We start from the raw sequence: 23,245 nt of genomic DNA on the forward strand, positions 1-23,245 counted from the left end.
GCCTAGTGTGTACCTTCCTCTCGCTCTTGGAGGCCTTGACGTCCGTGATCTTCTATGCACTGGGATCGCCCTTAGTGTTAGGTGGCTTTGGCTCAAGGCCACTGATCCCTCCCGACCATGGCACCTCCTCCCACTGCCATGCGAGCCGGAGGTCCGCGACATCTTTCGGGCTTCTATCACGTGGACGATTGGTAATGGGCGGACCTGCCGATTCTAGACAGACCATTGGCTCAATGATCAGTCAATTGCCGACATTGCTCCAACCCTCATCACCCCAGTTCCTCGTTGATGCTTCAAACGCCGCCTGGTGCGCAAGGGAATTCCCCTTTGGACCTGGATCCACGACATCCGAGGCGTCCTGGGGCCTGCTGCTTCCGTCGAGTACGTCGATGTGTAGCGGCGCCTGCAGAATGTCACTCTTTCATCTATGCCGGATACCATTCATTGGCGCTGGACTGACAATGGACTCTACACTGCCAGATCATGCTACCTTCCGCTGTTCAATGGCTCCATCCCTGATCCACATTGGTGGCTAACTTGGAAAAGCTGGGCACGACGAGTGTCAAATTCTTCTTATGGCTTGTCGGACAGGACAAATGTTGGACAGCCGAGGACTTGGCTCGCTGAGGCCTCCCTCACTCTTCATGCTGCATGCTCTGCGATCAAGAGCCCAAAACCATGCACCGCCTCCTCATGGGTTGCGTGATCTCCTGCCAAGGCATCAAATCCTGGCGTGGTGCGGCCTGACCACTACTTCACCAGACGGCTCCAAGTGCTTACTTAACTGGTGGGCATCGGCGACAAAATAATGTCCTTCGGGCCTCTGCAAAGGTCTAACCTCGATCATCCCTCTCTGCACTTGCTCTATCTGGAAACATCGCAATGCATGCACCTTTGATAACCGACAACTGTTCCTCCCAGACCTGGTACACTATCCAGGACGAAGCGCTCACCTGGGCGAAGGCAGGTGCCAAGGGCCTGAATAATCTGAGCCCTGTAACGTAGACATGTATGCTATCGGGGCTGAGCAACCCCTCTTCGTCTTTTGCTCCTGTGCAACTTCCTCCATACCTCTGTGTATGTGGCTAGGAGGTTGCCCACACTGTAATTTCTCACCCCTCTATAAATGGAATGATACACACCATGCGTATTTTGCAGAAAAAAAAATCAGTAGCATGTAACAGTATATGCTTGCATGGTTTTCTGTTGGAAGGAGGAACAACGACGGCGGTAATCCGCATCTACCCAACCATAAATCATCCCCCCTCTCATTCATTTTATTAGCCCCATGCTATAATATCTTCCAGCGTGGAGGTTCTTAAAAAACCTAGACCAATAGATGTGAATCTTTACCCCTAAAATTCCTCTTTTTTCCTTAGTTCCACATTAATTAGTGAGAAACCATACATGCATGTCTGCATGTGCACTTAGCATCAGCTGGTGAGAAACCAAATCATCAAGGACCAAAGGAGAGGACGGTTGCACAGGCAAGGAGGGAACTAATAGTGGTGTGCTTAGAAATTGAAATTAACCAAAATTTGGAGATGAGACCAGAAAAATGGACCGGAGGGACCTATCTGCATGCCCCACAGATTTGCTAGTTAAGTTCAATCTTATTAGATGTAGTTCTGACTTTCTGGACCTCATTTACATAGAGTTGTGACCTTACCAGTTGTTATTGTTAGAGTTATATTAGTGATGTCTTTTGACCTTTTGCATTTAGTCTCTTGGCATCCTCCTGTAGCCTTTTGACATCCTCATGTATGTGTATATATGTTGGCTTTGGCCTCCTAATAATACAAGTTGCTGTTCCTAACATGGTATTATATCATTAGTTTTTTTTATGCACGTGCAACTCGTGCATCCTCCGATCCATCTCATTCTCACGTCCGCCGGTACTCCTGGCCGTCGCTGTCTTCTTCCCTGCCGGCAGCCACTGCTCCTTCCCCGTGGCTTTCCGTTGCTGCTTCACCGCACCCGCCCGCTGGTTGGATCTCCTCTGCCACCAAGGAGCCGCTCGAGCTGCCGCTGATCTCCTCCTCTGGATCAAGTCCGCCTTGGTTGCACGTCTGTCGGCCGCCGCCTCCTCCCGGCTCGCGGCCCCGGACTTCTCCGCCGGCCGCCGCCTCTTCCCGGCCGAGGGCTAGCGACTTCTCCACCGGCCGCTGCCATCAATCCCTTCCTCTGGTTGGAGAGAAGACGAGGGGAACTTCGATCCGACATCCAGATCGGGACGCCCGTCTCCCAATTCGGCCGCCCTCGATCGGGGCACTCTTGCTCGTGCTCGTCCTATGGATCGAGCGCCCTCGCCGCCGCTTCTTCTTCTGGTTTCGGCCGTTGGCTGCTTGCCTCGCGCGTGAATGCTGGTTGCTCTTCGTTCAGCCCACTGGGTGCACGTCTGCCTTTTGGGTTGATTCTGTTGGTTGTTCCTTGGTGTTTTAAAAAAAAGAGAGAAAAAAAAGAGTACTAAAAAAATTGATATGGCGTTTACACCAGGCCTGCATTCCCGTCGCTGCATGAAGACTCCTGACGGTGTTCTGTATATTGATCCCGTCTCACACATGCGCCGTCGCTCGGTGCTTGGTGCTCGTCCGTCTGTGACGTTGTCCTCTATGGCGTCTTCAGCAGGCTGTGATGGTCGTTATTCGTCGACTCTTCTCGCGGCTTTTGACCATGATGGTGGTGCATGCTCTACATCGACTCATGTCGCGGTTTCCGCGCGCATCGATGACCGCTCCGCGCGCGGCGGTGACCACTTTATGCTGACTCCTCTCGCGGCTTCCGAGCACGGTGGTGACCGCTCTACGTCGACTCCCCATGTGGCTCTATGTCGACTCGCTACTCTCGGTCGACTCCACGCGACTTCCATGGGTGGTGGCGACTGCCTATGTTTTTAAGGCGGTAAAGCGTCATAAGGCGGAGGAGGGCCGCTCTGACGCCTAAGCGCCAAGGCGAGGCGGTAAGGCGAGGCAAGGCGACGCCTTAAACATTGCAGGAAAAGAGTCATCAATAGGTCTGCACATATTAATACTAGAAAAAGAGCAATGGCTGAGAGATGGGCCACTACTTATGCACCTCCCAGTGGCCCAAAAGCCCATCTAGTGGCCATATACACCCCCGTGACCTAATTCCACTATCTCCTTCCCTTCTTTCCCACCACAGCCGCCACGAAGCCATACCCTTCTGGTCCTCCCTCCCTCCTCTTCATGGCCCCACCCTTCTCCCTCACAGCAGCAAGCCCCAGGAGCCCCCAGTCCTCCCTCCTCTTCATGGTGCCGGGAGACAGCGGGGCCGTCATCTCCAAGCCCCAGGAGCAGCCAGAACTAGGGCAGCCACAGCCGTACACTTCATGTCTGTCTAAGGCGGGGTAGACGCCTTGCCATCCTGGGGCGCCTTGACGCTTAGGCGACGACTAGGCGACGCTTAGGCGACGCCTTAAAAACATAGGCGACTGCTCATCGTCGTCAGATGTTTCTACGTCGACCTCTTCTACCGAAGCTTCTACCGTGTCCCTGTCTACGCGTGAGATTGCACAGCTGCGATGCCTGCTTGATGCTTGGGATTCTTCACCGACAGTTTCTACAGGTTATGTGACTAACTCTTCTGGCATTGAGAAACCACCTTCAACTCATTCAGGTACATCCCCATGGATTCTTGATACTGGAGCTTCTTTTCATATGACTCATGATTCTTTCACTTTGACCTCCGTTCGACCTGTCGAGTCTCCTGTTCGTGTTCTTACGGCTGATGGCACTCCCCTCCCTGTAGCTAGTCGAGGCACCCTTAGCACTTCTTCATTTCATGTTCCCTCTGTCACTCATGTTCCTCGGCTTACCATGCAACTGATATCCGGTGGTCAGATTGTTGACTCTAGTTGTATGGTCATTCTTGACTTTGATTCGTGTTCTGTTCAGGATCGTCGCACAGGTGCTCTGCTTGGTGCTGGCCCTCAACGCTCCGATGGTCTTGGGAGCTTGACTGGCTTCGTCTTCCCTCCGTTGCCACCGCCGCCAGTCTCGCAGCCCCTATAGCTGCATCTACCAGCTCTTTTCAGCAGTGGCATCATCATCTTGGCCATTTATGTGGTTCTCGTCTCGTCTTTGGTTCATCACGGTGTTCTGGGGTCTGTCTCCGGTAATGCGTCGTTGGATTGTCTGGGTTGTAGACTCGGTAAGCAGATTCAGCTGCCCTACCCTCACAGTGAGTCGGTGTCCGAGCGTCCTTTTGATCTCGTTCACTGATGTTTGGGGTTCGGCTCCCTTCGCTTTGAAAGGTGGTCATCGCTACTATATTATCTTTGTAGATGATTTTTCTCGGTACACTTGGATCTATTTCATGTCTTCTCGTAGTGAGGTCTGATCTATATACAAAAAATTTGCTGCCATGGTTCACACCTAGTTTTCCACTCCTATTCGTGTTTTTCGCGCAGATTCAACTGGTGAGTATATCTCTCATGCACTGCGAGGATTTCTTGCTGAGCAGGGTACTCTTACTCAGTTCTCTTGCCCTGGTGCTCATGCTCAGAATGGTGTGGCTGAGCGCAAGCATCGTCACCTTCTTGAGGAGGCACGTTTGATGATGATCGCCGCCTCTCTTCCGCCTCACTTTTGGGCTGAGGTTGTTACCACTTCCACCTATCTCATCAACATTCAACCTTCTCCTGCTCTATAGGGTGGTATTCCTCTTGAGCATCTTTCTGGTCATCCTCCTGATTATTCGGCGCTTTGTTTGTTTGGTTGCGTTTGCTATGTTTTGCTTGCCCCTCGTGAACGCACCAAACTGACCGCTCAGTTTGTTGAGTGTGTCTTTCTCGGATATAGTGATGAGCATAAGGGCTATCGATGTTGGGATCTCATCGGTCGCTGGATGCGTATTTCCCGGGATGTGACTTTTGAGGAGTCTCGTCCCTTCTACCCGCTTCCATTCTCCTCGGCTTTTTCAGCACAGGACATCTCTTTTCTTACGTTTCCGGACTCACCTACCTCTGTGCCCAGCATTCCTATTCCTCGTCCTGCTGTTACAGATCCGATGCCGTCTTCTCCTACAGTTTCTTCTCATCACATGACTCTCCACCTTCATCATCGATACCTTCCCCTTCTCCACCTTCATCACCGATACCTTCCCCTTCTCCATCGTCATCATCGATACATTCGCCGTCTCCACCTCCAGTGATTCCACCTCTTCCCTCCTTTCCTTTCCATTATACTCGTCGTCCATGTGTTGCGGATAAATCCATTGACGAGCCATCTACTTCTGGTGCGTCCTCCTCCTCATCTCAGCCGACTTATGGTCTTCAGGCTCGGCCTTGCCCTCCCCCTGACTGCTATTCTCCTAGTCGATATGGTCTTTCGGCTGTACTTGAGCCTACCTCTTATCGCGATGCTATTGTTCATCCTGAATAGCAGTTTGCGATGGCAGAGGAGCTTCCTGCTCTTGAGCGCACCGACACGTGGGATCTTGTTTCTCTTCCTTCCGGTGTTCGTCCCATCACTTGTAAGTGGGTCTACAAAGTTAAGACTCGCTCCGATGGTTCTCTTGAGCGTTACAAAGCTCGTCTTGTGGCTCGTGGCTTTCAGCAGGAGCATGGTCGTGATTACGATGGGACATTTGCTCCTGTGACCCATATGACCACTAGCCGCACACTTTTCGCTGTGGCCTCTATTCACCATTGGTCTGTTTCTCAGCTTGATGTTAGAATGCCTTTCTTAATGGTGAGTTGCGTGAGGAGTTTTATATGCAGCCACCACCAGGGTATTCTGTTCCTGATGGCATGGTATGTTGTTTTTGTCTCTCTCTTTATGGCCTTAAGCAAGCCCCTTGTGCCTGGTTTGAGCGTTTTGCATCTGTGGTGACCGCCGCTGGTTTTTCAGCGAGTGCTCATGATCCGGCGCTGTTTGTCCACCTTGCAACTCGTGGTCGGACTCTTCTTCTTCTATATGTTGATGACATGATCATCACTGGCGATGACCCTGAGTACATTGCCTTTATCAAGGCCCATCTCCGTGAGCGGTTTCTTATGTCCGATCTTGGTCCTCTTCGTTACTTTCTTGGGATTGAGGTTTCCTCCCACCTCTGATGCCTTTTTTATTTCCCAAGAAAAGTATATCCAGGATCTTCTTACTCGTGCGGCTCTTAGTGATGAGCGCACTGTTGAGACTCCTATGTAGCTCAATGTTCACCTTTGCGCTTTTGATGGTGAGCCCTTGTCTGATTCGACATGTTATCGTCATCTTGTTGGGAGTCTTATCTATCTCGCTGTCACTCGTCCGGATATCTCCTATCCTGTCCATATCTTGAGTCAGTTTGTTTCTTCTCTCACTTTGGTGCACTACTAGTCACCTTCTTCGTGTTCTACGATATCTTCGTGGCATGATCTCTCACCATCTTTTTTTTCCCGCTCCAGCTCGTTACAGCTCCAGGCCTATTCGGATGCTAAGTGGGCTAGTGATCCTACGGATCGCCGTTCACTTTCTGCTTACTGTGTTTGTCTTGGTGGTTCTCTCATTGCCTGGAAGACGAAGAAACAGACTGCAGTTTCCCGTTCGAGTGCAGAGGCTGAGTTGCGAGCTATGTCTCTTCTGGCAGAGGTGACTTGGTTACGATGGTTACTGGAGGATTTTGGTGTTTATGTTACTACACCTACCACCCTTTTGTCAGACAGTACAGGTGCTATCAGTATTGCACGGGATCCCGTGAAGCATGGGCTTACCAAGCATATTGGCGTTGATACTTCTTATGTGCGCGCTGCTGTGCAGGATCATGTTGTTGCTCTTCAGTATGTGCCTTCTGAGTTACAGCTAGCAGACTTCTTCACGCAGGCTCAGACTAGAGTGCAACATGGATTTCACCTTTCCAAACTTAGTGTTGTGGATCCAACATTAGTTTGAGGGGGGTGGGGGGGGGGGGGGTGTTAGAGTTATATTACTGATGTCTTTTGACCTTTTGCATTTAGTCTCTTGGCATCCTCCTGTAGCCTTTTGGCATCCTCATGTATGTGTATATATGTTGGCTTTGGCCTCCTAATAATACAAGTTGCTGTTCCTAACAGTTATTTGAATGTTTATTAATTCATGATCCAGGCCATTCACTGGAATTGGAGGATAGGACTACATTAGGTTTGAGGGTCGGCTTTTTAAGCATACCTGCAGTAGACCGGTACAATCTCATGACTTCTTATATATGGCTACTTAAGTATGAATTTTCTTCTTAATTCCAGTGTAGATATATTTGACATCCAAATTTTTGCTGCATATGGTTGTATTTGGTTAACAGATGACTCCAAAATGGAGTGAGTGCCCTTCAAATAGTCACAGAGAACTATCTTTGCATGAAAATGGTGAGTGCAGTCTATCCTTAACAGAACACCCTTTTTGTCCGCAAGTTATGTTAGTTAACTGGCTATAACAGAATGTGCTCAATATCTGCAGAAAATAAGGATGGCAATGTTTATAAAAGGAGAAAGATGGATAAAGATTCAAATTCCCTTGTAGCAGATGAAGAAGTTAAAGAACTGACAATTCAAAGTTGCACTACCTCTGAAGATCACTCTTCACTACTGCTCCCTGTTATGAATCCCTCATATCCAGTATTTTCAAATTTGATGGCAGGTAAGATAGACCCTGTCGTAGAGCTTGAAGAGCCTGCTGGAGTTTCATTGGAGCCAAATTCTGGTGTGAACGAAAGATGTTCAGTGTCAAGTATGCCACCATCTTCCGTGATACTAGACAAAAAGGATGCTTCTGTATGGTCCTCATCAAATATACGCCCTACAGAACCGATAAGGGAGCTCACATCAGCAAGGGATCTATGCATTGCTATACTGAGAAAAGATGGACTCATAACTGAGTCACAAACTAGAATCATTTTAGAGGAATCCACTGATTGTAATGCCAACCACTTGGTGACATGCAATACTTGTGGAAGCTTGGATGTTCCACTAAAGATGCTTATATGTGATTCTTGTGAAGCAGCATTCCATTTGCCTTGTTGCATCCCTTGTATTAAGGTGGTACCAGCTGGTGAATGGTATTGTCAGCCATGCTTGAAGAAGAAACCTAAGAGTCTTTATGGTCAACTGTTAGAGGGCAAGGTCAAGTCTTCCGGGAATATGGACCAAAGGCCTCATGGCATGAGTCATACAGAGTACATGTTCAACGATGCTGAATCATACGTTACTGGGGTTCGACTTGGTGGAGATTTCCAAGCTGAAGTGCCAGAATGGTCTGGTCCCATTTCCAGGTGTGTTGACACAATTGCTTGTAGTTCTAACATTTCAATTGGTTAACTCTGAGAAAACACATTTGCATTGGTTAACTCCGAGAAAACACATTTGCATTAGTTATAGGAATAGTACCATGTAATTTTGGTGGAGTAAACATAAATTTCTGAAGATAGCTAATTAAATGACTATCCTTTTTTTTGCATTCACCATAATCTTTATAAGATATGCTCTTCCTAATCCTTGGATCAAATTCATAGCTAAATCATCATCTTAGATACTAATCAAACTTTTTAAAGTGTGCATGTGCCCAAGTGTATTCTAAATTCTAAACTCAGAAGAACATCGTTGGGGCGTTACCCTTTTAGGGACGTGCCATATCGGAACCAGGGTGTGGTGTTAAGTGATAAGTGAGCAAGGATCAGGTCATTGATCCTTAGTGGCGCTATATCGACGCCCGGGTGTAGTGAAAAATGAGCAAGGGTCTTCGCATTTGACTCGTTGAGTGCGAAGGGTAAGGAAGCTAGCCGAGCCAAGTAGGATCCGCTTAGGTAGTTGGAATGTAGGGTCCGGTAAGTTACGGGAGTTAGTTGATACATCGGTTAGGAGACGTGTTGATATCCTATGCGTCCAAGAAACCAAATGAAAGGGACATAAGGCGAAGGAGGTGGAGGACACTGGCTACAAGCTGTTGTACACGGGAACAACTACAAATAGAAATGGAGTAGGCATCTTTATCAACAAGAGCCTTAAGTATGGAGTGGTAGATGCAGGAGGCAAGGGACTGATCAAGAGGCAAGGGGATTGGACTATCCTAGTCAAGCTGGTCGTTGGGGACTTAGTTCTCAGTGCTACCAGCGTGTATGCCCTGCAAATAGGCCACATTGAGAGCATCGATAGGGAGTTCTAGGAAGGCCTGGACATGGTTAGCAGTGTACCTATTGGCGACAAGCTCTTCATAAGAGGAGACCTCACTGGCCACATCGGTATGTTAACACATGTTTTGAAGGGTGCATGATGGCTTTGGTTATGGCAGCAAGAATCAAGGAGAGGATGTCTTAAGCTTTGCTTTAGCCTATGACATGATCGTAGCTAACACATTCAGAAAGAGAGAATCCGATCTAGTGATTTTTAGTAGTGATCAACGCTCTAGCCAGATTGATTCCATCCTCTCGAGAAGAGAAGACATGCGTGCTTGCCTAGATTGTAAGGTGATACTTGGAGAGGGAGGGAGAGAGAGAGAGAGGGAGGGAGGGAGGGAGGGAGAGAGAGAGAGAGAGGTGGTGGAAGCTCAGGAGGGCTCTTGGGAGGAAGGTGATGCGAACAATATGTGGACGAAGGTAGCGACTTGCGTTTGGAAGGTGGCTTACGAGGAGTTTGGGGTGACCAGTGAAAGTAGAAGCAAAGCTAAATACCTGGTGGTGGAACTATGCTGTCCAGAAGGCTATTAAGGAAAAGAAAGGTTGTTTCAAATGCCGACACTTGGATATGTGTGCAGGCAACATAGAGAGTGGCAAAGAAGACCACGAAGTGAGTTGTGAGTGAAGCTAGGGATTGGGCGTATGAGGACCTCTACCAACATTTAAACACGAAGAAAGGCAAAAGGGACATCTATACGATGGTCAAGATCCGAGATAGGAAGACGAGGGGTGTCAACCAAGTCAAATGCATCGAGGACGGAGCAGATCGGCTTCTATTGAAGGACGAGGAGATCAAGCATAGATGGCGAGAGTACTTTGACAAACTATTCGACGGAGAGAATGAGAGCTCACCATTAAGCTTGACAACTCCGTTCTTGATATCAACATATGTTTTGTGCGACGAATGCAGGAGTTTGAGATCAGGGAGGCTTTAAAAAGGATGAAAGGAGACAAGGCGATGGGCCCTATTTGTATCCCCATTGAGGTGTGGAGAGGCGTGGGAGACATCGATATTATGGCTAACTAAGCTTTTCAATCTCATTTTGGTGAGACAAGATGTTCGAAGAATGAAGGCGGAGTATATTATTCGTACCAATCTTCAACAACAATGGGGTTGTTCAAAGTTGTACAAATACCGTGGAATTAAGTTGATGAGCCATACAATGAAGCTATGGGAGAGACTCATTGAGCACCGCTTAAGAAGAATGACACGCGTGACCAAACATCATTTTGGTTTCATGCTTGGGAGGTCGGCCATGGGAGCCATTTTCTTGGTACAACAACTTATGGGGAGATACATGGAGCAAAAGAAGGACCTGCACATGGTGTTCATTGACTTGGAAAAGGCCTACGATAAGATGCCGCGGAATGTCATGTGGTGGGCCTTGGAGATACACAAAGTCCCAACAAAATACATTACCCTCATCAAAGACATGTATGATAATGTCGTGACAAGTGTTCGAACAAATGATGGCGATATTAACCACAGCAAGGGTCAACTTTGAGCCCTTGTCTTTTCTGCTTTGGTGATGTATGAGGTCACAAGGGATATACAAGGAGATATCCAATGGCGTGTGCTCTTTGCGGATAAATGTGGTGCTAGTCGGTGATAGTCAGACCTAGTTTAATAGAAAATTAGAGCCGTCGAGACAAACTTTGGAATCAAAAGATTTTAGGCTTAGTAGAACTAAAACTGAGTACACAAGGTGCGGTTTCAGTATTACTAGGCACGTGGAGAAGGAGGTTAGCCTTGGTGGGCAGGCGGTACCTCAGAAGGATACCTTTCGATATTTGGGGTCAATGGTGCAGAAGGATGGTGATATCGCTGAAGATGTGAGCCATCGAATCAAAGCTTGATCGATGAAGTGGTGCCAAGTTTCTTGTGTTCTTTGTGACAAGATAGTGCCACAAAAGCTAAAAGCTAGGTAGGATGGCGATTCGACCTATGATGTTGCATGGCACAGAATGTTGGCCAACTAAAATGGCGACATGTCCAACAGTTGAGTGTAGCAGAGATGCACACACTGAGATGGATATGTGGCCACACAAGAAAGGATTGGGTCCAGAATGATGATATACGTGATAGAGTTGGGGTATCTCAGATTGAAGAGAATTTTGTCCAATATCGTCTGAGATGGTTTGGGCATATACAACACAGGTATCCAGAAGCACCAATGCTTAGCGAACAGATGAAGCGCACTAATAATGTCAAGAGAGGTCGGGGTAGACCAAACTTGACATGGGAGGGTCCGTAAGAGAGATCTGAAGGACTTGAATATCACCAAAGAACTAGCGATAGACATAGGTGGGTGGATGTTAGCTATCCACGAGCTAGAACCATGACTTGGTTTTGAGATCTTATGGGTTTCAACTCTAGCCTACCCCAACTTGTTTGGGACTGAAAGGCTTTGTTGTGGTTATTGTTGTTGTTGGTAGTGGTACTAGGCTGCTACTTGCCATTGGACAAGAGGTGTTTTGTGCTTTTAATCTTGAACGCTGATTCTGTTTTCATTGAAAAGTCTGATAATTTCAAAATATTTACCAGTAATATTTATGTTTTTATTGTTATTGATCAGTCAAGTAATAGGAACTTAAAATATCATAGAAGATATGGAAGGCCTATACATGTCAGGAAAATAGTAAATTTTGGAAGTCCAAAATAAAACTAAAGGTTTGAGAACAAAGTTGCCTGCACTCACAACTGGTTGGTTGGGAATATAGTGCAATCAGATGGCCTCTCTGTTGCAAACTTATGGTACCGTATACCCTAGTTCCGAACTAGTATCTAATTTATTCAATGCTTTTAGCGTTGGTGTAGTCCAACAAATAAATTTTAGGCCCTCTTTGATTCGTAGGATTCTCAAAACGCAGGAATAGGAAAAATAAAGGATTGAAGTGGCATTGCCCACTTGAATCCCATAGGATTAGCACAGAGTGTTTGATGCCATAGGAAAATCAAAGGAAGTGAAAAAGGGGTGGGATTGATTTCCAATGAAATCTAGTACACATGATTCCATAGGAAAAATTCCTATAGGATTCAATCCTATGAATCAAACGACCAATGTAGGAAAAAACCCTAAGGGTTCTAACCCTTTAAAAATCCCATGGAATTCCTTTGAATCGAAGGAGCCCTTATTAAAAACTCATAATGTGTTATCTTGTGGTATGAGTGGTTCCTATTTAGTTCTGCTTACATTCTTAATGCTCTTGTTTCATGTTTATTCTGCTTCGTTTTTTAAACAATTTATTCTACTTCGTTTTGTGTAGTAGCGATGGTTATTTCACAGCGCCCTCTGAATTTGATCCTGCTGAACTCATGAAACTGAATGTAAGATTTGTATTTTTGAGTTAGTAGTACTTCCCACATACAGTTTCTTAAGCTGGTTTCTTGCTTGCGTAGTTCTGTTCAAAGAATAATCACAACAAATCTTCAAGTTCAACTGGTAATTGGGTACAATGCCGTGAGGTCTTGAGCACAGGAGATCCTAACAAGCCAGTAATCTGTGGCAAGTGGAGAAGGTAAAGAACTTTGCAGTTTTTTATTTGATAGGTATTTCTATTAACTTTGATTTTATAACAGCTCAATTACTGGAAATATCAAATTTCAAATTGCCATGTCAGCCTCTGTCATCTGAGTTACTGCATGCTTGTTACTTATGATTCGCTTTTGTACAAATTCCCTAAACATTCTTTAGTGTGTAGAAGCTACAAGCCTAGAACTACCTTTTCCATACTACCTCAAGGTTGTTTGTATTGGTTCAACTGTTTGCTAGATATATAGCCGCTCATCTGAACTATAAACTAGCCACACTTGCTTGATTTCTAGTCTGAAGCAGGCACGTAGCACAAAAAGAGACATGTTTAAACTTATGATTTTGACCCGACATACGTTTTTGCTAGAAATAGACCTTAAGATCTGAACCCCACATAAGTTATATTAGAAATAGACGTTGGGTCTTCCACAAGAATTACGAGTTGACGAGTCGAGCCGAGGTTGAGACTCATAGACTAATCGTGACTACTCTAGACTACTGCCGGACTAGTCGACATGGTACTGTAGTACTCAACTTACAGTACTCAGCTACTAATGCATAGTATGTAGCATACATTGTATAGTACCGTACAGCATACAGTAAAAATTGAATGCATGGGAAGTGAATGAAGAACCCAAGGCTGGGCCAATTGTAATATCCAATGGCCAGGGCCACAGGGGAGAAATCAAACCCAAGAAGGGAAGGAGTGAAGGGAGAAATTACTTGCTACAACATCAGAGGAGTGCTTGCTTGCCATCGCCGACGCATCCAGGAGGAACACAGCAGCAGAGGGGCGGATCCAGGGGAGGAGCATAACAGTAGGGGCGGATCCAGCAGAGGAAGAGGAGCAGAATGCTCCTGGCCACCACCGCCGGCAATGGCGAGTCAGTGGGTGGCGGCGGCGGCCCTGTCCCAGGTGAGGCGGGCAGGCGGCTCGTTGTGGAGGAGCCTGAAAGGCTAGGGTTGCAATTTTTCCCTTCCGTGGGCTGCTCACTTATCCCGTCAAATTCAGTCGGTCGACTCAAACACGCCGACTAGTCGCTCCACTTCCCGACTCACAGAGCTAGTCCACACGAAGAACCTAGTCGACAATCAGATTGAGACTACTAGACTAGTCGCGCGACTAGTCAAGATTAGTTGTTAGACTCATAATGCTTGGTCTTCCAAGAACATTGCAGAAAGTAGACGATGGCGAGCTATGTTTGATGACAGGTTTTGGCAGAAGTCTACATCTCAGGAGCCATTGCTGGGGTGTTCCTCCCTGTTGTATTAAATCAAGATACACGAAAAGACGAAGTTTGCCGAGGTTCTGACCACCTGCCACGGCTGGTCTAGCTGCCCCTGCCATACGTGGCCTGTCCGTCCCTCTTGCGATCTTCTGTTTAAACCTACCTATTTTGTCTATTCTGTTTTGGTTACCCTGTGAAGGGGAGCCTTGGCGCAGTGGTAAAGCTGCTGCCTTGTGACCATGAGGTCACGGGTTCAAGTCCTGGAAACAGCCTCTTACAGAAATGTCGGGAAAGGCTGCGTACTATAGACCCAAAGTGGTCGGACCCTGCGCAAGCGGGAGCTACATGCACCGGGCTGCCCCCCTTGTTTTGGTTACCCTGTGGTGCCTTTATATATTTGGCCCAGGTTACAATTGTTTGACTACAACACCTAACTCCTCGCTTATACCCCATAAACATATTTGATACAAATCTAACAAGTTTCGCTTTCCCTTGTTCATATCTTACGTATCTTTGTAGATATCTCTTACAATTTTATCATTGGGATCTCCTGTAGGGCACCCCTATATGTTGGTCAGTCAGATGATTGGGATTGTTTTTGTTGTCTTCTCTGGGATCCAGCTCATGCTGATTGTGCTGTTCCACAGGTAATTATTTCTTGATTTTTTTAAGTAATGTATAGCATCTTAGCGAACTTAGTACTTAGTGGCAGCTACAGTAATGTAATTTCTATGGTGTTACTACGCAATATTGTCTTAGTTCCTAGGATATATAAGAAATTACAAACATATGTACAAACGAATATTCTTTATTTCTGTAGTTAAGAAGTCATTGGTCACCAATTCTAGACTTGTATAGTGTTATCGAGAGTTCAAGGTGTAATTATTTTGCATGTAAGGTCCAAAATATCATCAACCTGTTGTATGTAACGGATATTTGCAGTGGCAGAGCCAAGGGGGGACGAGCAGGGGCCAGCCCCCCCCCCCCCCCCCCCCCCCCCCACACACACACACACAATGTTCGCCTCGTACAGGAGCAGATTTACCCATTTAGGCATAATCCACCCCACCCCACCCCCCACCCCCACCCCGCGCGCCTAATACATGCGCTCAAGGGCTGTAGCGAGGCAAGCAATAACATAGCCCAACCCAACAACTCAGCCCATATACTAGCCAGCCAGCCCAGTATTGAACCTTTGTAGTCCATAGTAGTCCAACCACCACTATCGAAGACAAACAGGCGCTTGGTCCATGATACTAATGACAGATTATCGCTTATTTCGATCCCAACGCACATCTCGCAGCGGCGGGCAGTTCGCCGGTTGGCAAATGGTGGGGCGGCGCGGCGCCTCGCAGCCGATCAACACCGATGGCCAAAGTGTTAGGCTGCACCCGGCAACCACGGCGACACCCTAGAAAATTTGCGGTCAATCGCTCCTTCATTTATTTGTTTTGTGCGATAAGATTTAGATGGATAAGTGGCCAAGCATCAATCGCTCCAGGTTCGTTCATATGTTCCGGGTCGTCAGTATTCGTTTATTTGTTCTATGCGGTCAGTCGCTCCTTCGTCGGCGCTAGGATTTATCGATATAGATGGATAAGTATTGCTGCAATTTCAGGTTCGTTCATATGTTCCGGGTCGTCAATATTCGTTTATTTGTTCTGTGCGATACAATTTACGGTCAGTCGCTCCTTCGTCGGCGCTAGGATTTATCGATATAGATGGATCAGTATTGCTGCAATTTCTATGATTTAGATGAAATTAATCACTTGCAGCAATTTCTTGTTTTATCCTCGCAATTTGATACCGCAAATTAGAATGATGCAATGATTCTACCATTTAGATTTAACTTGTTATCAACTGTGCATGGGTGTGTGTAGTCGTGATGAGAAAAACAGTCTTTGATTCATTGAGAAAACAATGAGATCCATGTTTAACTATCAAAATCACCTAATATATTTGTGACATTATGTTTTTTTTTTTGGATTGCCGGCTTTGCCCCCCCCCCCCCCCCCCCGGCATGTCTAAATCCTGGCTCCACCCCTGGATATTTGAACGATTGAAAGTATCTTGAGAAGAACAACTTTAAGTTCTTAGTCTATAGTCTCTATAATTGTTTTATGTTTGTGATATTGTAAATTATTATTTAACTCGGTGCAAATTACTTCTACACAGAAAATTATAGGTCCGTAGTTCCATTGTATTTTGTGTAATGGTTTTATTGTTAGAAGGTACTCTACTTTTTCAAGGATACTCTAGCGGCTGCCTTGTTCTTAAACATGCTGTACAATACTTCTTTTCCTCGGTATTCTAGAGCAAAACAAGCCAATATTTAAGCATACCCCCATGCTTCCACTTCCACTATTTTCGTGGCTGCGATTACAATTTCTTATTACTATACAAATTGAAGTATTTATGCATATATTGCATACTTTCTGTATTTATCTCTTATTACTAAACACTTTGGATGAAGTGTCTTGAATTTCTGTTGGAAAAAAACACATGTTTGCATTTTGCGTATATTGGCTTGAACTAGCAGAGTGGTGTAGTATGTTCTCCATGTCAAGTGTAATAGTGCTGTGTACACGGCTGTGTAGTTATTCCCTTCTGTGGGGTATATGTACATATGTACCTTGTATATATCTGGCCTGTTTGGCCCATAGCAATACTAAGGTCCATTTCATCACACTCTAACATGATATCAGACAGGATAGGGTTTCCCAGCTGCCACCCCTGGGTTGCTGTATGGCTGCCGGCGTCAAGCTGTCCTAGGCGTGGCCTGCCCCTCCCCTTCTCGATCTCCATCCAGGACCCCTCCTATCGACTCTTCTCAGCCAGGCCCTCAGCAGATCTCTGCCACTGAGCAGGAGATTATTGCTTTGTTTCGTCGACTGGTTGCCTCTGCCTCGTCCTCGCCATACGGTTCTGCTTCTAGTGCTTGTGGTTCCGCACCACCACCACCTCCTGGTATATCATCTCCATGGTTTCTCGACTGGTGCTTCCTTTCACATGACACCGGACTCTTCATGTCTCACTGGACTCAGCCCTCCTGATGCACGTCTCCGTGTTCACACAGCCGATGGCACCTCACTTACTCTTTCTACTTAGTCTTTAATGTTCCCACTGTGTCTCATGTTCCCAAATTGACTATGCAGCTTATGCCAGCCGGTCAAATCGTTGATCATGATTGTCATATTATTCCTGAATCTGACTCTTGTGCTCAGGATCGATGTGTTAAAGTATATGTGGATTGTACTAGCCCTTTCCATGAGTTCGGACTTTTGGTTGTGTTGGCTAGTGCATGAGGCTTAACATGGTATCGGAGCTAAGGTCTTGAGTTCAAGTCCTGGTTTGCGCAATTTATTTAAAAATTGCTGATAGCCCCCCTTTGTGTCCACGTAGAGGCCTCTTGAGTCATACGTGAGTTTCGCGCGCCGTCGCTCTCTTCCGGTTGCACGTGTTGACTTGTCTTCCCCGTCACACGTGAGAGGGGGTGTTACAGTATATGTGGATTGTACTAGCCCTTTCCATCAGTTCGGACTTTTGGTTGCATTGGCTAGTGCATGAAGCTTAACACGATGCACAGGGCTTCTGGTGGGGACTGGTCCTTAGGCGACGTGACTCTCGGGGCCTATGGGAACTTGATTGGTTGGTGCTGCAAAGGCGGCGTGCCGAGCCACCATGGCTGCCGCGAGCGGGTGCTACAGTTCGGCGTCGACGTTGCAAGCAGCTACGCCGTCGGTGCTGCAACGGCGGGGCGGGCTGCTGCGAGCAAGCACTGTAGGCTGGTGTCGATGCTGCAAGCTGGTGATGCTGTGACGGTGGACGAATAAGTTACGACGGCAGGATGTTGTGAGGTCAGCGGCGGTGTACGGCGAGGGGAGCGCCCGTGCTGGGTGGGAGATTCCCTGAGATGTTGTGAGGCCGCTCGCCGGAAGCATCTGATGCTGCGAGGCCGCTCGCCAGAAACATCTCATGCTGCAAGGACGCTTGCTGGCGGGAGCGCCGGTCCTAAGAAGAGACAGCTGTATGCTGCGAGGCCTCTCGCTGGAAGCATTGGATGCTGCGAGGTAGCTTGCTGGAGGAAGTGCCGGTGCTGCGAGGTGAGTACCAGATGTTGCATGACATGCTTCAACGGCCACTTCGACGAGGCATGCTGCGACGGCGTTGACGACCGTGGCGATGCTGCTACTGCAATGACCATCGGGATGCTGCGACGTCGACCGCCAAGGCGGTCATGTTCGTGTGACGATGTTGTGGGGCGACTGCGACGGTGGTCGGCGACGTGCTGAGCGATGGTACGATGGACGGCAACCGAGCGACGATGCTGTTGGGGAGTGGACAGAAGTGCTACTACGATGCTGGTCGGCCAGCAAAGCGTGAAGGTAATGCTGCGACGGCCACAGCGATGTTTGTATTGCAGCATCCGGAGGTCGCCCTTTCGGCGAGGACGATGTGTCCGACGTTGCCGCGGTGATGCTGGTGATATGACGGATGTTGGCTTGCGATAGGGAGGAAAAAAGCTAACAGCCCTGCTACGTGCATCACGTGTTGCGACTGTGATAGAGAGTACTAAGAGAAAGCTCGTTGTCGCTTCATCCGGTTGCTTGGGACGTCCAGATCGGATGGTTGGGGAGGCGGCTGTTAACTGGCGTTTTACAGCTGGATGGCGCCTAGCAGGCCCCCTTCTTTTGTCCACATCTCTCATGTTGTCTGCATTTTGAGTCAGTCTGTTTCCGCTCCTACTCAGCTTCACTACTTCCACCTACTTTGGGTTCTACGATATCTTCGTGGCACCTCCTCTCGCCACCTGTTCTTTCCTTGTTCGAGTTCCTTGGAGCTTCAGGCGTATTCTGACGCCACGTGGGCTAGTGATCATGGTGATCGTTGATCCCTTTCAGCCTATTGTGTTTTTCTTGGTTCATCTTTGATTGCCTGGAAGACTAAGAAACAGACAGCGGTTTCCTGTTGGAGTGCTGAGGCTGAGTTGAGGGCTATGGCAGCATTGACAGCTGTGGTCACTTTGTTGCGGTGGCTTCTTGATGATTTTGGGGTTTCTACTACTGCACCGACTCCCCTCTCTTCGGCACCGGCACGATCAGCATTGCTCGTGATCCTGTGAAGCATGAGCTCACCAAGCACATTGGTGTGGATGCTTCTTACATGCGATCGCAGGTGCAAGACCGGATTGTGGTTCTCCAGTTTGTGCCCTCTGAGCTCCAACTAGCAGATTTCTTCATGAAGAACGAACTCGAGCCCACCACAGCTTTTTTCTTTCCAAACTCAGTGTTGTAGACCCACCCTCAGTTTGAGAGAGATAGAGGGGGGGGGGGGGGGGGGTAGTACTGCCATGTAGAGGACGGTGTAGTTATTCTCTTCTGTAGGGGGTATATGTGCACATGTACCTTGTCTATATCTGGCCTGTTTGGCCCATAGCAATACTAAGGTCTATTTCATCATACTCTACACTCCAAACTTCAGTAATAAACTGAGTAAGGTTTTGAATACTCGTTAGAAACTGCTTCTGCTTCGAATATACAATGTATAGCCGATAACTCAGGAAATCCTGCTGGTATCTGGTCATCTACTAGTACACAAAATTTGGTTAACCTATTATATGTTCCGAAATAATGTAGAGTTGATAGTAGATACACATGTTACTTCAAAGTGATGCCTTCTAATTTCTTGAAATATTATCGTTTTCTGCAGGAGTTGGATACAGATGAAGTCTTAAAGCAGCTGAAGTATGTAAATGCGGTAAAATTTCATCCCTAGAAACCAGTGCATTTTATTTAGTTCTATTATGGATTCTAAAACTGTTTCTTTTCGGTTTTCGGGTACAAGCCTATGCACATTAGAAAGGACAAGAAGTTTCTTGAATCAGGAAAGGGGTGAGCCTCTTTGTTTTGTAGGATTTCAAAAATGTGGGAATAGGAAAAGTTACATAGGATTGCAGTGGTATGCTTTGAATCCAATAAGATTGATTGCATCATAGGAGAACAATAGGAATTTTTCCAGGAGGTACGAGTCAATGAAAGTTTTCTTGTGAAAATTAATTCAAATGAGCCCACAGGAAGAAGTGCTATGGATTATAATCCTACAAATCAAACAACCCACAAAGGAAAAGTTCATAAGGATTACAATCCTCCAGAATTCCTATGGAAATCCTTTAAAACCAACAGATCCTGCCATTTGAGAGTAGCGTTGGGACCGACCAGCCTACATTAGGGGTATTCGAAATAAGGTTTTACGGTTTCAGAGAAGTGCTAAATGAGTGAACTGCGGACGTATATTGTGCATCACCGGTTTGCACTTGGTGGGGTCAACCCGGATGATCGCCCCTCATTTACATTATAAATCTGTGCCTCACTGGTTCTCTTGATGAACCATCCTTAGAGCATGGTACTCTGCTCTAAAGTAGAATGTCATGTATATTACTAGCCTCTAGTCATTTACTCTAGATGTTATCTTTGGTTTAGGGAGCTAAGATAATTCTTTCTGTTTAGAACAGGAGATTAATTTGTATTACCCAAAAAAGCTTCCGCCCCGCTTTATATATAAAGCACAGATCAACATCACCAGGTACAAACGCACGCCACCACAACACACGCACACACCCAAGGCAAGAAACATAGGCGCTGAGCGCCGCAAAACCACCCCTAGCACTATCGTGAAGAGACAAAGCCGCATACGACGACCCGTGGACTCCAAGACGGCGCCTTCAGGAAGGATACGACACCAGAGCGCCGCCACCGCCCGATCCAAGGATCAGAGTTTCCCCTGGAGCCACACGAAGGGCGGTGAGAGCCGCGACGACGCCTTCAAGAAGGGAACGAGCTTCGCCGCCGCCAGTCCGTCCGAAGATAGAACATGTTTTCACCCCGGCAACACTCACCGCCACCGATCGCCACACCCCGGCTACCACGCCGCCCACACGGCCATGGCCACCGGGCAGCACCAAGCCACGGGCTCGGCCTAAGAGCACCGCGCAACCACCACCCCCAGGGCCGCTGCCCTGGCATCCAAGACCTAGACACCATCTCACCCGAGATCTGCCGCTACCCCAACCAAAGAGACGAGCGGAAAGACCCGACTTTCCCACCCCTGGACATCCCCCAATGGCGAGACCCAGTAGGCCAGCCAAAACGGGCCTCCATCTACTCGTCCTGCCGCACCGGGCGCGGGACGAGGTTGGTCCTGCTGCACCATGTGTGAGACGAGGTCGGTCCTGCTGCATCGTGTGTGAGACGAGCTCGGTCCGACGACACCGTGCGCGAGACGAGGTCGGTCCTGCTGCACCGGGCGCGAGTTGACCGATGGACCACAACTGGGAGAGGGTCAGCCCTTTGACAGAAGTAGAGCCCAGACGATGAGGAGAGGAAGCGAAGGTCGACATGGTCCGACCGTAGACGAGCCGACGCCGGAGTAGAGCCAGCCGTCGCCGCGGGCAGAGCCGCCGAACCACCATGTAGCCGCCGCGCCGCCAGACGGCCGCCGCATGGACCATACAGCACCGCGGCCACCCATGGCCGGAGCAGCAACCATGCCGGGCCATTGCCCCAACCCGCGCCGCCCGCCAGATTCCAGCCGTGAGACCCAGCCGGGCACGCAACCACCCGAAGCCCCTGCGCCGCCGCCACCATCCGCCCAATCGGGACTCTAGCCGCTCCCCGCGCCGCAGGCTGGCCCCCAGGCCGCAGACCCGGTCGGATCTGGGCAGAGGCCGAGCCCCTCGCACTCGCAGCCACCAGCTCGCTGACGGCGCCCCTGTCGCCCGCACTGGCCGCACCAGAGCCGCCCCACGGAAGACCACCCCACGCAGCCCCCCGCGCCGGATCTCGACGTCCATGACCCCGCCGTCGATGCCCGCCGTCACGCCGCGCCCCGCATCAGCATGCCGACGCCGCCCTACACCAGATCCCGCACGCTCCAGTGACGAGCGAGGGGGGGAAAGCCCCGCCGCCGCCCACGCCGGTCGGGCTTTGGCCGGCGGCGCACCCAGGCGGCGGCGAGGAGAGAGGGAGGAGAGGGGGGCCTAGGCCGGCGGCGGCTAGGGTTTGCCCTCCCGGTCGCCTGCGGGAGCGACGCGGAATTGTATTCAAAGACATGTGGAATCTAAATAATATGTTTAGATTCCACTTTCTTTGAATAATATGTCTCCTGGTCTAAAATAAAGTGGAATCTAAAATGTCTGAAGAATAAAGGAAGTGGTGGTCTAAACACAAACAGTGTAATGAATATATCTCTGAACTTAAAATCATGCGGTGACCCCATTGTTTGAATTTTTTTCTTTTTTTTACCCGAGCATTGTTTGAATTTGAACTAACATGTCTCTCTGTTACCAATATATTCAGGTGAAGAATCGGCTGGCTGACCGTAAGCATAAGCCTGCTTAAATGCAAGGATGGCACAGTTGTGAAATACCTCACAAAGGATGTCATGTGGTGAGCCATCTGGTCAACACAATCTGTTGGCGACTCTTCATTTAATTGACCATAGTCGTCCTCCCCCCTTTCAGTTGCCAACATAGGTTTTGATCCAAAAGAATTTTACAACATGGTAACGCAGTTTTCACAGCAGTGAGCCATCTGTTGTCAACACAATCTGTTGGTGACTCTTCATTTAATTGACCATAGTCGTCCTCCCCCCTTTCAGTTGCCAACATAGGTTTTGATCCAAAAGAATTTTACAACATGGTAACGCAGTTTTCACAGCAGTGTACCGCTACTGATTTCAGCCGTCACTGCCAAACAATCTGCACCCAGTTTTGTTCGATTTGACTTTTGGATGAGAGGGAACCAGCTAGCTATGATTGTCATTCTACAAATTTATTTGATGTTTGTATCTTAAGAGGGGACCAAGTTGGATTCCATTTTGTAATGCATGTTAGTCATGTGTTTGCAGAATCTGTAGATACTGAGTTCGACCGTGCCCCAAAGAACTGACATTCTGCATCGGCAGTCAACTTTTTGTACAAATGAAATGATCATTACATCAGAGTTGATATCTTCTAGCTGTTTCTGCATTGGATGCATATACTGATATTCTGGAAGTGTTCCAGAATTATCGTTTTCAAGTTTCATTTTGTTGATTATTACTTGCGGTAGTCCAGGCTTGTGTTGTGTGTTAGGTTGCTTGCATGATGAGGTCCGTGAGGTTGAACTAATCCATCAAGATGCATCTTTTGTTTTTCTTGCGAGCTTGAACTTATCCAGCAAGATCCATTTTTTTTGCCTTTTTTTAGGTTGAACTGATCCAGCAAGATGCTTCTTTTGGATTTTTTAGAGGTTCTTTGGTTCCCTGCATTTAAACTTGACCTGGGCCATGCCATGCCATAGGCCGATT

The 23,245-nt window shown here is 47.9% G+C and overlaps 1 protein-coding gene across 8 annotated transcripts in view; it reads left to right on the plus strand.

Moving 5' to 3' along the window:
- Positions 1-22,913, plus strand: part of LOC123091817 (uncharacterized) — a 34,947-nt gene extending 12,034 nt beyond the window's left edge. For 2 of the 8 annotated variants that reach the window (XM_044513430.1, XM_044513429.1), the window contains exons 2-10: positions 7,080-7,155; positions 7,273-7,336; positions 7,428-7,523; positions 7,608-8,238; positions 12,406-12,466; positions 12,539-12,657; positions 14,457-14,547; positions 19,610-19,657; positions 22,255-22,913. In XM_044513430.1, coding sequence (XP_044369365.1) covers positions 7,273-7,336; positions 7,428-7,523; positions 7,608-8,238; positions 12,406-12,466; positions 12,539-12,657; positions 14,457-14,547; positions 19,610-19,657; positions 22,255-22,296 — 1,152 coding nt within the window. In that variant the 5' untranslated portion in view covers positions 7,080-7,155 and the 3' untranslated portion in view covers positions 22,297-22,913. Of the gene's footprint in view, positions 1-7,079; positions 7,156-7,272; positions 7,337-7,427; positions 8,239-12,405; positions 12,467-12,538; positions 12,658-14,456; positions 14,548-19,609; positions 19,658-22,254 lie in introns of all 8 variants that reach the window. The other 6 variants (XM_044513424.1, XM_044513423.1, XM_044513426.1 and 3 more) reach the window with 5 other exon arrangements.
- The last annotated feature ends 332 nt before the right edge of the window (positions 22,914-23,245 follow it).

This window comes from Triticum aestivum, chromosome 4B, assembly GCF_018294505.1.
Source record: "Triticum aestivum cultivar Chinese Spring chromosome 4B, IWGSC CS RefSeq v2.1, whole genome shotgun sequence".
Classification (NCBI taxonomy): domain Eukaryota; kingdom Viridiplantae; phylum Streptophyta; class Magnoliopsida; order Poales; family Poaceae; genus Triticum; species Triticum aestivum.